The following is a 15,911-nucleotide window of genomic DNA, read 5'->3' as shown; positions in this document are numbered from 1 at the left end:
GGCGGGCGCGGATACGTTCTCCGTGCCCGGGCGCGTATCGTCCGCCGTGCGATTACGTCCACGTCCGAGGACGTGGGGCCCCAGGAAGGGAAATAATTCCCCCCCGACTTTTGACGGGCTATCTTGAGCATGCTTGAGCCCACTTCACGTACACCTCCCCCGACGGACAAAATGGTGGCCCCCCGATGTCCCGACGGTCTGGATGCCGTATTTCGTCGAAAATCATTACGGCGAGCGTCGGGACGCGCGTCCCGCGTCGCGTAACCGTCGATCCCCGTCGATCCACCCGTCCGCGTTTCGCGCCTACTCGAAAAAATGCGCTCTATAACCTATTTCGCGACGTTGCTCGCGCGCACGGTGCCCCCGCGGCCGCTCGTGCACCAGAGGATTTTAATTGCCCCGTACACACGTACGGCTCAGACGGGCCACGTCCCCGCGGGATTGGACCTCGGCCTGTGGCGCGCGTAACGACCGCCAGGACGACCTGGACGATCGCGGGGCCGGGCGCTCGACGCGCGGACCTCGCTCCCCGCGGTAATCGCCCGTGCCCGTGTCCGTGCCTCCCGGAAATCGAGCACGAATTATAACCTAGTAACTTGTACCCTAGCGGGCCTCACTTTTTGTTTATGCGCCCGTATACGTGTATATGTGTGTGTGTATATATGTGTGTGTATGCGTGTACATGTGTCCGTGTGTGTTTTTGTCATTTTCTCGCCGTTCTCGCGCGGCCAACCTCCTATCGATTCTACGGCGAATAATACGGTTTTTCTCGCGTTCGACAACACTCTCTCTCCTCTCATTGTCATTGAATTAATTATCTCTGCTTGATACATAATCTTCGTCTGGAAACTTTTTTCCCCCCGCACTTGATTTCTCCGTTAAATTTATTTAAAACTGAAATCGTAACGCGAAATACCATTTAATTGCCATTTAAATATTAAAAATGATGATATTGTATAGATGTGTGTGTATGTGTGTGTATATATATATATATATGCGTGTGCGTGTGTGCGCGCGCGCGCGTGCGTGCGTGCGTGCCTGCGTGTGTGGTGTGTGTGTGTATACATACTAGCCATATGATATGTACCAAGGAATTTTTTTTTTCTTTTCATCTGTATGAGGATGAAGTTTGTTTTTTATTGCTAGAGGGGAGGCTGTGGTAGAACTTCTCGCTGTCACCAAGTTGTTAAACCTATTTTAAATCAATTTGAGTACAAAAGTATACACTAGTTTAGCTATAAAAAACAGACCTATATCTGCCATTAGTACCAATTGAAAAAATAGAGATTTTGCATTGTTTTTAATTTACTTTATACATTTGACACATTTATATGTATCTAATTGGATTTTTTTGCTTTTATAGTATCTTTATCTTGAAATACAAGTGTATCTGCCACAGTTGCCCTGTGTGTTACTACTTCATAAAAATATAGGACTTTTTTTTTGCTTATATGAGGCTAACATTACATTTGTCGTACGACTACCTAGAACTTTTTTTCTCATATAGTTTTACTAAACAAACATACTTATTTCATTTTAAATTCAAAAAGTTTACACTCATTGGTCTGTTTTCTGTGGCTGAACTAGTGTACACTTTTGGAACTTAAAGTGAGATAGATATACGTTGATATTTGTTTAAAGCGAGAAAGAGAGTTCTAGAACAGTCTAGTGCAGGAACAGAAAACAGACCACGTGTACAGTTTAGTTGTAGAAAACAGACCTATTAACATGTTTGAATACATACATGCTGCTGTAAGACTTTTATATGTAAATTATTGTCATTATTACACAAATTATCACATATATTTTGCTAACGTACATGTATGAAATGCAATGTTGTTCAATGATATTAATTTATTTACACATATAGTGTTAAGTTATAACATAATTTAATAATATTTGTTCTCTATGTGGTCTAATTATTCAAATCTCTTATTTGTTTGACAGTAAACAAGATTAGTAGAACTGATGTGATTTGGGGCTGTCGGTGTACAACTGACACACGACATCTCGTCATCACACACATATTAGAGCAATACCCCGAGGCGTTTCTACACTCTCTGGGTAGTTATGTGATTTGTGGTTGGTACGTATTTTATTGTTGTATAAATATTTTTTTTGTAATTTCTGTAATTATAATTTTATATATTATATTAAATAAATATTAGACGATTATTAGGATTTAATTATTATTTTAGTAAATACTATTATATATTTTTTTAAATTCCAATAATTTATTTTAGAAGTTATATTAAAAAAAAATTAATTAAAAAATACGTAGGTTTCTATTTTTTTTAATGAGATAAACATTTCTTAAATTTTTATTTAATAACGTCTTTAAGCATTTTTTTTAACTTTTTTTTAAACTTTTGAGATTTAATTTTTATAGCTATAATTTTTATACTACTACTATTAACATTCATTATTATTACAAAAAATTTAATAAAGAATATAAAAAATAACATTATCATTATTGTAGAGATAAAATTTTATTTTTTGCCTGGAGTTTTATTAAGATATTATCAATAATGAATTTTATAGTCATGGCGGCAGATAGTGATGGTGATCTGATCGAGACGGTGGTAACCTGTGAGGGTGATCTTGGAGATCCCGAGTTCCCTCGAAAGTTTGAAATTATTGTTGATCATCTCAATACCTTACTTTGTAAAAGTAAATAGTTTAATTCCGTATTATACATACAATATTAATTATTAATGTTAATAATATTTTTTGTATAAATATAATGATTATTATTAAGCAAACAATATATACAATTTATAGAAAAAGGAGATGGTCTAAGAATAAATAAAATAGAACCATGGAATTCAGTCAGAGTAACATTTTCGATACCCAGAGAAGCTGCTTTGCGGCTTCGAGAGTTAGCAGCTCAGGGTTCTCCAACACTTACACAACTTGGCATACTCTCAGTACAAGTCGAAGGAGATCAGGTAATTTATACGATACATCCGATTGGATTTTATAGATTTATAAATATACATATATTGTAATTTTAATATTATTTTTAAAAAATTCGTGTGAAGAAAAAAAGAATGATTATTAAATGAGACATTTTTTGCAGGTAATATCTTTAAGGATAGCCAGTCGCTTCGGTGGAGATGCACAAGAAATTGTGCTACATTCTGGAACTACACAAGATGGTGGAGCAAAATCACAAGGAGATGCTATTAGTAATACAGCTGCTGCTGACAGTAACCCTTCAACGGCTTTGCCTGGTCCCAGCAATGCCACCAGCATATCGTCGACGCTACATAATGTTGCTCAGATAATAGCAGCTGGTAAGTTCTTACGAATTATAAAAGATCTAAAAAAAAAACAAAACGTGTACATAACGAATTGAATAACACGTTATATAAATTTCTTTGTGTTTTCAGGAACATCATCAGAGAAAGCTCCTCAGTTTCGTTCTCCGAATGTAGTCGCGCCCACAGACTGTGATCCTATTCCACCGTTTCTTGCGAAATCGGCACAGTCCACGTCAGCGGGCAACACTGGCGTTTCCGGAAACCAACAAGTAATCAATCCTAGTGCATCGCCCAGAAACAACTACAATGGTCCTTTCCCATTTGCCAGTATGACGCACGCTGCCCAAGCAATACATAACCGTGAATCGCAGTCTACAACCATCAAGAATACGATGCAGTTCAAGCACCATGCACAACCGCCACCACCATATCCATCTCAAGAAAATTTGGCGACAGTTACGGCATTGACGACCGGTCACACGACAACACAACCAGTCGTTACTGTTGGACAGTTAACGAATCAGTACAAACCCACGACGATTGCTACAACATCTAGTCTGTCACCAAACAACAGTACCAATTTGGCAGGGAGTTCGAACGGTAGCGGGAATCAGGTCGCTCTGTCCAGTCCGTTACTTGTAAATCTTTTACAAAATGATGCTGGTTCGCATGCGAATAACGTTATACCTGGTCAAAAGATGTTGCCGCCAGCTGTAATCGACAATCCTGGACTTACCAATCGCATGAGACCCACCAAGAAACCTACGGTTAGGAGGAAAGATCTCTCGTTGCCCAGCGAATCGCCACCGAATTCGGATACAATGAGAAGTGAAGACTTGGTCCTAGGGACAGCGACTACGACGCCGACTATTTCCGATTTGCCTCAGACTTCTACATCATCGGCGTTCGCGACTGTCAACGTTAATCAACCGTCGACACTTCCGTCGCACCAACACACTGCAGTCAACGTGATCGGTGCCGGCACTGGGCAAAATATGATGCCACCACAAACGGTGCATCAAGTGTCGGCTGGTGGACAGATACAGCAGCAGCAGCAACAACAGCAGCAAATTTTACACAATCAAGTACAAACGCAGCAAAAGTTTCCCATTAGGCAAGATTTGGCTCATAGAACACCACCATTACAGAATCTCTCCGCCAGGCATCCGGTGAATGGACAGCAGATTAGAACACCATTGCAACGACAGTTATTGATTCAACAACAACAGCAGCTTACGCAGCCGCAACAAATAAATCAACAAGTTGTCTCACAAGTCCCACAAGGAGTGGCGCAATCTACTCTGCTCCAACAGCAGAATACAAACGCACCGTTGCAAACTGCGTCCCTCATCAATCAGTCGATGTTGCAGCAACAGCAACTGCAACAACAATTGATACAATATTCGACGGTAGGCTTAAATGTCACGCAACAACGGCTAGGTTACTTAAACAGTCAACGTCAGCAAACTCCGCCCCCTTATCCGAGGCAACCGATACCTCAACAAACGCATTTAAGTCAGCAGAATCAGGGTCTTAATGTACAACAACAGCTGCATCACAATCAGGTTAAGAACATCAATACGGATACCAGCGCAAGTACTGATTTTCGTTACGGGCAGAGCCAAAATATCCTTAGTAGAAATTATCAATCTCCTGCAACGAGCAATGCTAATGGGACCACGTGGAACGCACAAAGCAATTCTATTCCACAAGGTGCTCAAGTCAACACCACACGTCTGTCAGTCTCGAATCAGGTTTCAGGTGCCTTTCCTCAATGTGGCTCTCGTATAAATAATTCTACTACTAGCATTGCTCCGTCTGTCAACAAGACGGAGACTTCCGAGTCTCCGAAACCGGAAGAGGAAGCCCCGGAGCCGGAACCGGAGCCAGAGTACACCTCGACCGGGAAAATACGACAGTTTCTGATCAATCCTCTGACAGGACACTTAGAGCCAATGCCCAGTGAAAGTTCAGATTCAGAGCCAGAGAGTGCAGTGGATAATCAGGACGATTTTTTTTCCTTTCCGTCTCCGTCGAACGACAGATCGAACTCCATATTCTCCGACGACGACGCGGACAGCAATTTTTCAAGAAGAAACGATACGACGACAAACACGGATCAGTCCGATTCCGAAACAACGGCAAAGTCTACCGCCAGTGAAGGAAGCTTGAAACATAGTAGAATAAAATCCAGTAGGGATACCGCGCATAGCCCGATGCCGGGAGAGAAAATCAAACTACGATTGAAATTGGAAAAATCAGAGCCGGTTACACCGGCTTATAAGGTTGACGTTTCTTTCGTGAACACACCGCCCATGCGGAAAGCCGACAAGTCCGTGAATAAAATGTTTGCCGGTGGTATCCCGAGTACGGGGACCGGTGACGAACCGCTGCGAGTGCCTCCGTTACACATTTCTTTAAGAGGACGTAACGCTTCAGTAGTACAAAGAGAAAAAGTTAAAAAGTCTCTAAAAGAGAGTGAGGGTGATGCAATTAAGAGGAGAGGTAAATTGAAAAAGATGAAGGAGTGCATCGATGGGAACAAGTTGCTGCAGAAGAGATCATTAAACATGATTATAGGCACCTCGTCTGCATCGAAATTACCTTTGTCTACTTCCACAATAAACAATGCCATTTGTAAAGTCGGCAATAACATAATGCAAGCCGCTGCAGCCAAATCCAATGCCTTAAAACAAGAACTACCGGTGGATGCTGTACGATTACAAACTGGTATCACTGCTAAACCAAGTTCGAGTAGAAACAGCGACATGGATGACATACCGCTGAATAGTAGAATACCGTCTCCTTCGAAGCATAAATCTGCGATTGCGAATCAATCTTTAAATACTCCACAAGCTTTAACGAAGACTCAAGTGGATCTCGATGCACAGAATCATATGCAAGACCATAAGATAGGAGGAGGTAAGAAATTCTACTCAATAATAGCTATACAAATATTGTGTGTTTGCTAATTACTCAAGTATTTATGAATAATAATTATGTTATAGGTAAAACGAAGAGAAGGGATTCTAAGAAAAAATCGGAATCTGGAGATGGTTTACATCGAGAACAAAATCTGCTGTCGGGTGGTCGAATTTTAGATAATCAAGCGAAATGGAGAAAGCTCGCTTTTAAGGGCGATATAACTCATACAATAAGAAAGCCAGATTCACTTTTAACCGGAAGTGATTTTAATACAATCAAGAAAGTTGGTGAAATTCGAAGAACGAGTGATAGCGACATCAGTAAATCAGCCATTGAGAAGAGTAATTCGTTGAGTAGTGTCGCTCCTAAATTAACGGAGCTTAATGGCGTGAAGAAAGACTTAATAGCCAGAGAAGACAAGAGAAGGCGGTTAAGTTTGATGGATGAAAAAGATCTGCATTTAGGAGGTGAACATTAATTTTTAATTTCATTATATATATGCAATATCTGTTGTAAATTATTAGGTTATTTATATATCCATTCGCAAAGCTACAATCTCTAAGTAATTAACTTTTATATGTTACAGAATCTCCAAATACAGAAGTCACACATTTTAACAGTCAGAAGACAGCTTCTGAAAGTTCTGCAACGGTACCAAGTATCAAAGCGAATGCCAGTTTGTCTTTTGAGAGTGATTCTGGATTAAAATCGACAAATTCGTCGATGCAACAGGGCGATACCAGAAATCTATCAAACAATCCTGAGACCAAGATACCTGTGCATATAGAGACTACGACGAAAAATTCTCAGCCACCTGTGGCAAGGATGCTCTCTGTTAAGAGTAAATCCGATATGGAGAATTATATTGCCACTGTCAAAAGTCAGAACATGGGTCAAAAGCTGAAAAATCATATGATTGCCAAGAGCGAGATGAATTCCATCATAAACAGGCACAACAAAACAGTCGAGCAGTTGAACTTTAGTCATAAGAAGACAGTTCAAAATCATGTTCAGAAGCAAGTCGACAAGCCAACGGTAGAGAGCAAGATGGACAGCGCGTCGCAAAGGATTAGTTTGCTGAAGACTACGCCAAGCTCGGTAATCAGCAATTCAGTAGATCAAGTCCCCAGGTCGCAGAGTGTCGACGTATCAGCGAACAAGCCAACTTTACCCATCGGTGAGATAAACGTGACCGAAGCAAAAGTGAAGCAGAAGCTACTTGAAAATACAGCAGTACCGATTGGGATCGGCGTTGACGCGAATATCGAGAGAGTCGGTAGTGGCGGTGGTGGCGAGGATTCCGGTATCGAGTCGATGGACGCTCTTTCGGAAAAATCGCCGAACCAAGGGGAGTCTCCTTTGCATAGGCCGGCATCGGCAACCGAATCGGTGACACAGAGCAGCGCGAAGAATGTAATACAGGGGGAACCCTCCCTATCAACCACCAATAAGAACGTGCCTTCCTCAACTAGTAGTAGTGATATGTGTTCAAATTCCCATTCGGAACTTCTCAAGTCCAGTGGCCCACAAAGGTTAAGTCCTGTGTCCGTAACGAGTTATTTTGAGAATCAGTTGAATCGCAATATATCAAACTCCAGTGAACACGACGCGAAGAATGTGTCTAGCGAAAAATCGTCGACAATTCCGAGAACTGGTGGTGGACATAGTGATTTGGTTGCTAGTTTAGATACAGCGAATAATGACAAAAGTATGCCCAGTCCCCTGGTGACGGGTACAGTGACTGTTGTGACAGCGTCTATAACCAGCAGTATAAATAGTGATAATAACTTATTGCAATGTGCACATCAGCAAGCAAAAGACTTCTCTGATAAAGACAGTTCTAGCGTTAAATTAGAGAGTACTGTTAACCAAAATGATCAGGGTAAGGCAAACTCTAAGCACGAGGAGTCGAGAGCTGCGGAAAGTGTATCCGAGGACAGCACGAAGGCGGTTGTAGAAAGTAACAGTGCAATTAGACTAAGCGATGAACCTCACGGACAGAATAATAATAATATTAATAATAATAATGGTGTGCCTATAATACAAAATCACGTTGCTTATAATAAAGTTGAAACTGTAAAGCTCGATAGTGCGGTCGCGAACAATGCTAACGCGGCAGCAGATAATTCTTGCTCGAACGGTGAGAGTTGCAAATCAGAAATCAAAGTAGAATCTAAAATTAACGTAAAAGTGGATGACACCAGGCAAATCGATCGGTTCGAGGTCTCAAAAAATAGTAACGTTCCACTCAACACAACGTCGGTTAAATTAGAAACGTGCACTGAACAGAACCAGAAGTATAATGTACAAAGTCACCAACAAATCATGCTCAAAGAGCCTTCTGTAAATCTGCAAAAAGTGACGGACGAGTTGGTTAAGAAGATTGTTAACGACACGAGCGATCTGAATGCAGGTATCCAGTCACCTCTCCGCGAAGATCCGCAGCCTATCCGAATCACACCACCCTTGTACACATATTCCAATCCCGTGGTACTGCAACGCGATGAAACTCCAAGTCCGGCGGCACAGAATCCCGAAGTGGACTCCAGCGATGTGGAGCACCTTAAGCGTAAACGTAGGAGAAAACAAGAGCTTGAGGGTCGACAGGACGTCATATGTATAGAAGATAATGATGAGGGACACTTTGTGGAGAGACTGAACTCCAACATTTCGGAGGAGTATGTCAAAAGGCCGCCGAAGTCGTTGCTGGAGCAGTTGCTGATTGATATTCCGAACGACAACAATGAGAAAAGATCGCTGAGAACTAGATCACAGAAGTTGAATAGCCCGGATATTGCCAAGACTCCGAAGAGCAGCCCTCACGGTCCTAACAAATTAGAGGAACGACGTAGTATATCGCCCTACGCAAAAGCAAGTCCAAAACTGGCAGTATCGAAACTGTCTCCTAACGCGACAATAAAAATAGGGAAACGGAAAAGGCAAGAAAGCGAGAGTTCCGTTGCATCGAGCACAGCTGATGATCCACAGCCGAGACCAGGTAAACGGAAATGCTCAGAGAATGCTGCAGAACTTATTAAAGCTTGCATGGGTGTAGAAGAGACTGGTTCTATAAAGAAACAAGTACCTGGCAAGGAAGAGCAATCAAAGAAGGGGTTCAACATATTGGCAAAGGCTAAGAAAGGTGTTTATTTCACGCTACTATTTCTCTGTGTGTAGTAGTTGAGTCTTTTTTACATTTTATCCAAATATTTTTCTTTTTATTCAATATTTTTCTACATATACAGGCTGTTTAGCTATTAGCGCATCAAATATTAATGACAGATTTTTTGATAAATTTCAATTTGCATGAAAATTTCTTTTTATAGCGAAAATTTTATGAATGACTTGATTATCTAGAGTTTCAAATATTATAATCTTTTTGTATGTGTATGTGTGTATATATATATATATGTATGTGCGAATTCCTTTAACAAAGGATATATGTATATGTATAAACATTGTAACGAGCAATAGTCTTTTATCAAATTTTCGCTAATCTAGAATTTATTAAGGAATTTCTCATTATCAGCTAATGCGGTAGGTGGACATCCTGTATATATTATAGATGTATTGTAGCAAATTACAAGAACTGCCAAAAACAGAACTGTTTATATGCAAATTAGGACATATGACAAGGAATTATCGAATACTATTTATTAATCAAGGCTTGCGAACATGACAAGCTTATGATAATAATCATCGATTATGCAAACGAAGTAATTTAAATTATTAAAAATAGCTGAAGAACATTAAATATTTTAATACTCGACACACAGCTATCTCTCAATCTCACTCTAGCGTGTCTCTAATTCTAAATTCACCTGTCTTTCACAGATTTGTCTGATTTATAATATTTGGGCCAGACTTATATGTGACACAAGCATTTTTATATTTTTAGGTCCCATTGTGGTAGAAGTAGATTCGTCTGATGACGAACCATTGATTGAGTCTGTAGGAAAAGCAAGAGTACGATTGTCAGATGAAACATCCGCTGCTTCCCCAAAGCCCAAAGATCAAAAGTAAGCAACAATGAATGCATTCTTTTGGCCAGAAAATAAAAGAAAATCTAATCTGAGATTTGAGAGTTCTGCTATGTAAGATAAGCTTTTGTTATAAAGTGAATTTAAGCACAGCTGTTTCTGGCAGTCAAATTAATTTCAGTAATATATCAAATTTCAATGCCAGTAATAGAGTGCAAAGAGAGAGCCGTTTGTTAACCACCAAGCAACCGAGCACGGCAACTATGACAATGACGACGACAACGACGATGACGACGACGACGACGACGACGACGTCGACAACGTCGACAACAACGACGATGACGACAATGACAACAATGACGGCGATGACGATGACGTCAACGATAGCAACAACAATAACAACGACGCCGACGTTGACGACTATCACGACTACAACTACGACTGCAACGACGGCGGCGGTGGCGGCGGTGGCAACGACAGCGGCGGCAGTTACTGTTGGGAAGGAGAGATTACGGGGCACTTCCGTATCCAGCAATGAGTCTGTGGGCGAAGTAACGACAAGAAGGTCTGTACGGCAGAATACAGCTTCACCTCTAGCTACACCAGCAAGCAACACTAGGGGCGCATCTAAATCGTCAGATGATATTAACAGAAGGAAAACTCGTAGTGGTGCTGGTACGTAGTTGATTTGTTCTTCAGAATAACTCACCTAAAGGGTATGCAACTGCACTTAATCTCTAGATTTGCAATTATCAATTTATTCTCTATAAGCATGTTTTGTCTATTTCTTGTTAATGTTAAAATTGTTTCATTTAAATTTGCAGTTTCTATTCTTTGCGTCATATTTTTATTCTTTTCCCCCAAGTTTTTGGCATGTTATGTCAAAAAAGCGCGACATTAATTATTATTATGATACGAGAGATATAGATGTTTCAGTGTTATATATTTTGCATACTATTTTAATTGAGAACACCTCGTACAGCGGGAAAACATTGTTTTAGTAACGGCGGAGACAGCAGAGCAAGCGAAACGGAGGCGAATATCCCGAGAAAACAAATGACCTTCGGGAAGTGACCTTGACAGTGATTAGCTACCGCTCGTCAAGGCCTATCTGTCTGATGGTAAATCCGATATAAACGGGTATTTGATCGCCGTGTGGCTGGATCCCACCTGGTGAAACTGTATGCGTCACACTAGCGCACAACGTTGCTGTATATGTATCAGGAGTATTGTATTAAAAAGAAGTGCTGGACGGTGTGAAAGCATTTCGTGCTGTAAAACATTTGTTGGCCGATATTAAATTAGTCATGTATAAAAGATAGATAATATCTATGCGAGTTTCTGTTCAGTCTTTCTGTCTCTTTCTTTTTTTCTTTCGTCTATTTCTTTTCTCTAGAGGTAAGAATTACATTGTTGCAAGTTACAAAAGGAGTATTGTTTGTGTGAAAAGAGTTTTGTATGTTTAGTAAATCATTCATTATTAATTGTTATATCTTTAAATGTTTAAGAATCGCGCATATAACGACAAGAACAAACTGAAAGCAATCTACTTTAATTATCTTTTCACCGTCTAGCGTTCTCATTTATGCTGTACTCCTATAAACAGCAAAGTTTAGTTACTCAGATATGACTTGCTCAATGCATTACACTACGATCTAAGTAACTGAACTAACCCAAAACTGCCGAGATATTGTATGTAACTTTCTTTTACCAGTCAAATGATTCATTCTATCCACAAGTACTAAATTTCATTCTTCGATGTGCAATTTTCTATCGTCGTTATTAGATGTAAGAGGGAAGAAAAGCTAGAGCTTTATACATTTAAGAAAATTTAAAGAAACTCAAATTATATTTATGTTTCGGGAATCATCTTCTCTCATATAATTTCTTTCGTTCATTGTATCAGTACAAAATAATAACGGTAAAAGAAAGTCCAAATTTTTAAGGCATTAAAACCGCGATCTGATTGTACTGCCGTAAAGTAATAAAACACATATTTACCGTGGACAAATTTATTAACTGGTGGAGCTTAGATTGCTACTCTGACGACTTTGCTGATAGACTCTGTTTTAGAACAATGTCTCTGTTTGTGTATACATATTTATTTATTGTGTGTCATCTCTATTTGTTATGAAAGTTTTCTGTACATATTGTAGGTAAAGTGCACACTATATATATACACACACACACACATATATGTATAATTATATATGTATATATATATGTGTGTGGGTGTGTATAAAATAATGATATATGAATTTTTTGCACGAATTAATTTCTGCCATATGCTATAAGCTCCACACCAAGACACAAAGCAGTAACGCTTTCGTACTTATCTATGCGAAAGATGAAAATGTTTTTGAGACGTTGGTCCGATACTTGGGCAATGATATCGCAATTACATCTTAAATACTGAGAATAAATTTACATATACAAACAAGAACAATAGCAAACGTGAAAGCTGTTTTTCACATTTGTAATTAATATTCTAGAGATGAATGTATATTTTAACCAGCAATTTAGCGATTAAGTTCGTAATTACATTACTATAATATTTTCGTTTTTTTCAGACTTAGCAAACATAGTCTTTCAGTAAGAGAGTTCGTCTTGAGTTAATAATATCGCAGAGGCCGGGATATAGGATTTTTGAAAAGGATTTATTTTATTTATGAAACGTAAATACAGTGAACGTTGGAAGAACGCATGAATATGTGAAGATGATAAGAATAACTATTATAAGAAAACTAATTAATACAAAAAAATGTTAATTTGATATAGGTAATATATGAATGAATATATTTTGTAAATAATTTCTTGTAAAGATGGACAAAAAGCACTACCCGTTGTATATATATAGGAACTGTTTAAATTTTTATTAAATTAGTAATAATTAAAATTGTGCAAGAAGTCGTAATTGTCATTATTATTCTCTCGCGTTCATGTAATTAAGATACTAACTCTTCTTATACAAATTTAAAACTACATTGAATTATATGTGCATACGTATATACAAATGTAAATCTATGTATGTGATTTGTATCGATTATTGTTTTTGTGAACAGATAATCTAGTTTTATATTGTATAAATGTAACTTACACACAGTTGAGAATCTTTAAAATTCTAGCTGAGCCTGCAGTAGTCATCACGTAGCACTCAAATTTTTCATGAAAATATGCATTTCTTATCCAGTTCTAATTATAGATATCCTTTTCACGCGACAAATCAAATTTAGGATGTTATTTAGCAAATAATATTCATGAATTATTAATTAATAATTACATATATATATAAATATATATAGTGTATATATATATGTATATATACATATATATTACATATATATATTATATTAATAATTTGTCAATAATTATTTATCTTTGCCACGTTCCTACAAATATTCTTTAATTTTCTGCAAATGTTATGTGTGTGTTAAACGCTCTATACACAACTTTCTGTGACATAGTACGGATAAATACGTTCTACTTAGGATTTGTCTACAATTGTGATTATGAATTATACCAATATGTATACCATTAAAAATTACATATTAAAATGTGATCATAATCTTATTTCTGAGAACAGGGCGTATTCATGGTCGATTCTTATATTTAGAACTGTCTCAAGTACAGTCTTACGATGTCACAAGCCAATCAGAAGACTGTATATTAGCATCTTAAGACTTTATTTAAAACGATTTTAAAATAAGAACAGACTATAAATATTGGTCATAGATCATTTTGTACAAATCTTCGATTTCTCATGACACAGACCAAGTAAACATTTATTATACGATGAAAGGAAGATCGTCATAACGATCGTTACAGGCATAGAATGTACAAAATACAATAAGTGCAGTGCTCAACTATATAGTGTGTGCATGAAAAATTTTCCGATACTTTTCCCAAAGGCTCGATGGCTACCAGGCGACACTTCTTTAATAGAAATGCTTTTCTCACATAAGATTTAATACTGAATTTAATAATATTTGAAATAGGAAAGAATTTCACCGATCTATACCCCAAAAAATTAAAGAGAGACAGAGACTGCTTCTTGGGTTGTAGTTTCGTTGAATTTGTTCCTATTTTTAATATCGATTTAAATTATTTAGTTAGAATATTGCGCTTGTTTATTAGATTTTATTTTTATTGTAGAAACAAGAAACACACACACACACATACGCACGCACACACACATGTACACATATACACACACTGGGTCACATTGTATATAATAGCATGCTTATTTTACTCGGATGGGAGATCACACAACCTGAATGTATATAAAAATATAAAGAAATGGGTACACGACTTGATTTTATCCGTATCCTGTAACGCAAATAGGACCGTGTGTAATATATAATAATTTAATTGCAGAATATACAGGAATAATGGAAGGATTGTAATTTCGATGTAAAAAATATTCTCTTTCGCATTAGATAGATAGGCTAGGCATTATTATGTTACAATTTTATCATTGAATATTACATTTATATGATTGTATAGATTATAAACAAAAAGTAAGCTCTTTGTGTAAATACAGATATATCTTAAGTATAAGCGGACATTTAGCATGCTCGCATAATTAAGGAGCTTCTAAAGTATCTCTGCCGTATAATCGCATATATGTATGCGTGTAATGTAAAGGGGAGCAGTTGAATAATGCGCCAAAGATCAGATGCCGAGTAACGATACGAGATAAACTGTCGGCACAGCCATCAGTAGTTTCGAGAAGCGGGTATACGTGTGAGAAGCTCAATAAATAATTGATGTTGATATTTTATGGTTTGTTTAACGGTGTAAAGTCTACATGCTACCATCTACGCGCAATTTAACGAGCTCCTTAATTTTGTAGGCAAATCCGCAAAAAATATTACATTATGTATATGGATGTGCGTTTTAAGATCACCAGATTGGGATTGTGGTTTGGTGATTTTAAAACCTGCTGTATGCAAAACATTTGTATTTTTAGTATTTGGTTATACGATATATAAATAGCAGTAAAAAGGAAGTAAACGATTGATAATAATCCAAGTGGATGAATCTATATATATATAAATATATATATATATATGAAATAAAGAATATTAGATACCATATATATTATATTTGTAGAAACGATTGAGCAACACACACGTGAGAGATATCGCGCTATGATTATATGGAGAAAATATTACAATTATATTATTACCTATTATTACACAAAGTGAATACACAACATAGTAATTTGCTAATTGTATCTTTTAATAATTATTGTAGACACATTGATGAAAAAGGTTTTTTTCTTGTTATTAATTATTAATTACCATAGACTTATAAGACAATGAAAAATGTGTTATAAAAAAACGATGCGTTTGCTTGTTTTATATTGTATTCTACCCATTTTCATCGAGCGATTCGCCACGTTCTAATTGTTATGTGCTATATCTAACGCAAGCATAATTTATATGTAATTTTTTACATTATTATTTTTATTTTATCTTCAAATGTGATTATACATCGCAGCTTGTTTATGCAGCGTTTATTTAATCAACATTTCCAGATGATCTGTCGAAAACATAATTGCCGCGTTAAAAAATTATAAAAGCAATCACGATTTACTATGAGATGATAGCAAGTTATTTGTTTGTTATTAAACTTATTATTCGGTATAATATAAAAATTCAATTTTATTTCTTCGCGTGAAATATTTTTTTAATTGTAATTTATCATGTTTTATATTTGCAACGCGCAAAATAAAAACACG

At 37.5% G+C, this 15,911-nt stretch overlaps 1 protein-coding gene across 5 annotated transcripts in view; it reads left to right on the top strand.

The window, feature by feature from the left end:
* LOC108758802 (serine-rich adhesin for platelets) overlaps window positions 1–13,005 on the top strand; it is a 13,288-nt gene extending 283 nt beyond the window's left edge. Inside the window, exons 2-12 of one of the 5 annotated variants that reach the window (XM_018503935.1) lie at window positions 1,948–2,086; window positions 2,542–2,670; window positions 2,782–2,948; window positions 3,080–3,296; window positions 3,393–6,185; window positions 6,272–6,655; window positions 6,775–9,330; window positions 10,087–10,207; window positions 10,374–10,843; window positions 11,151–11,289; window positions 12,739–13,005. In XM_018503935.1, the coding sequence (XP_018359437.1) occupies window positions 2,544–2,670; window positions 2,782–2,948; window positions 3,080–3,296; window positions 3,393–6,185; window positions 6,272–6,655; window positions 6,775–9,330; window positions 10,087–10,207; window positions 10,374–10,843; window positions 11,151–11,242 (6,927 nt within the window). In that variant the 5' untranslated portion in view covers window positions 1,948–2,086; window positions 2,542–2,543 and the 3' untranslated portion in view covers window positions 11,243–11,289; window positions 12,739–13,005. Of the gene's footprint in view, window positions 1–1,947; window positions 2,087–2,541; window positions 2,671–2,781; window positions 2,949–3,079; window positions 3,297–3,392; window positions 6,186–6,271; window positions 6,656–6,774; window positions 9,331–10,086; window positions 10,208–10,373; window positions 10,844–11,150; window positions 11,501–12,738 lie in introns of those variants that run through there. The other 4 variants (XM_018503938.1, XM_018503936.1, XM_018503934.1 and 1 more) reach the window with 4 other exon arrangements.
* The last annotated feature ends 2,906 nt before the right edge of the window (window positions 13,006–15,911 follow it).

The sequence above is a fragment of the Trachymyrmex cornetzi genome, unplaced genomic scaffold (assembly GCF_001594075.2).
Source record: "Trachymyrmex cornetzi isolate Tcor2-1 unplaced genomic scaffold, Tcor1.1 scaffold16, whole genome shotgun sequence".
NCBI lineage: Eukaryota > Metazoa > Arthropoda > Insecta > Hymenoptera > Formicidae > Trachymyrmex > Trachymyrmex cornetzi.
The sequence above is the reverse complement of the archived record's forward strand: the minus strand, read 5'-3'. Positions and strand labels throughout refer to the sequence as shown.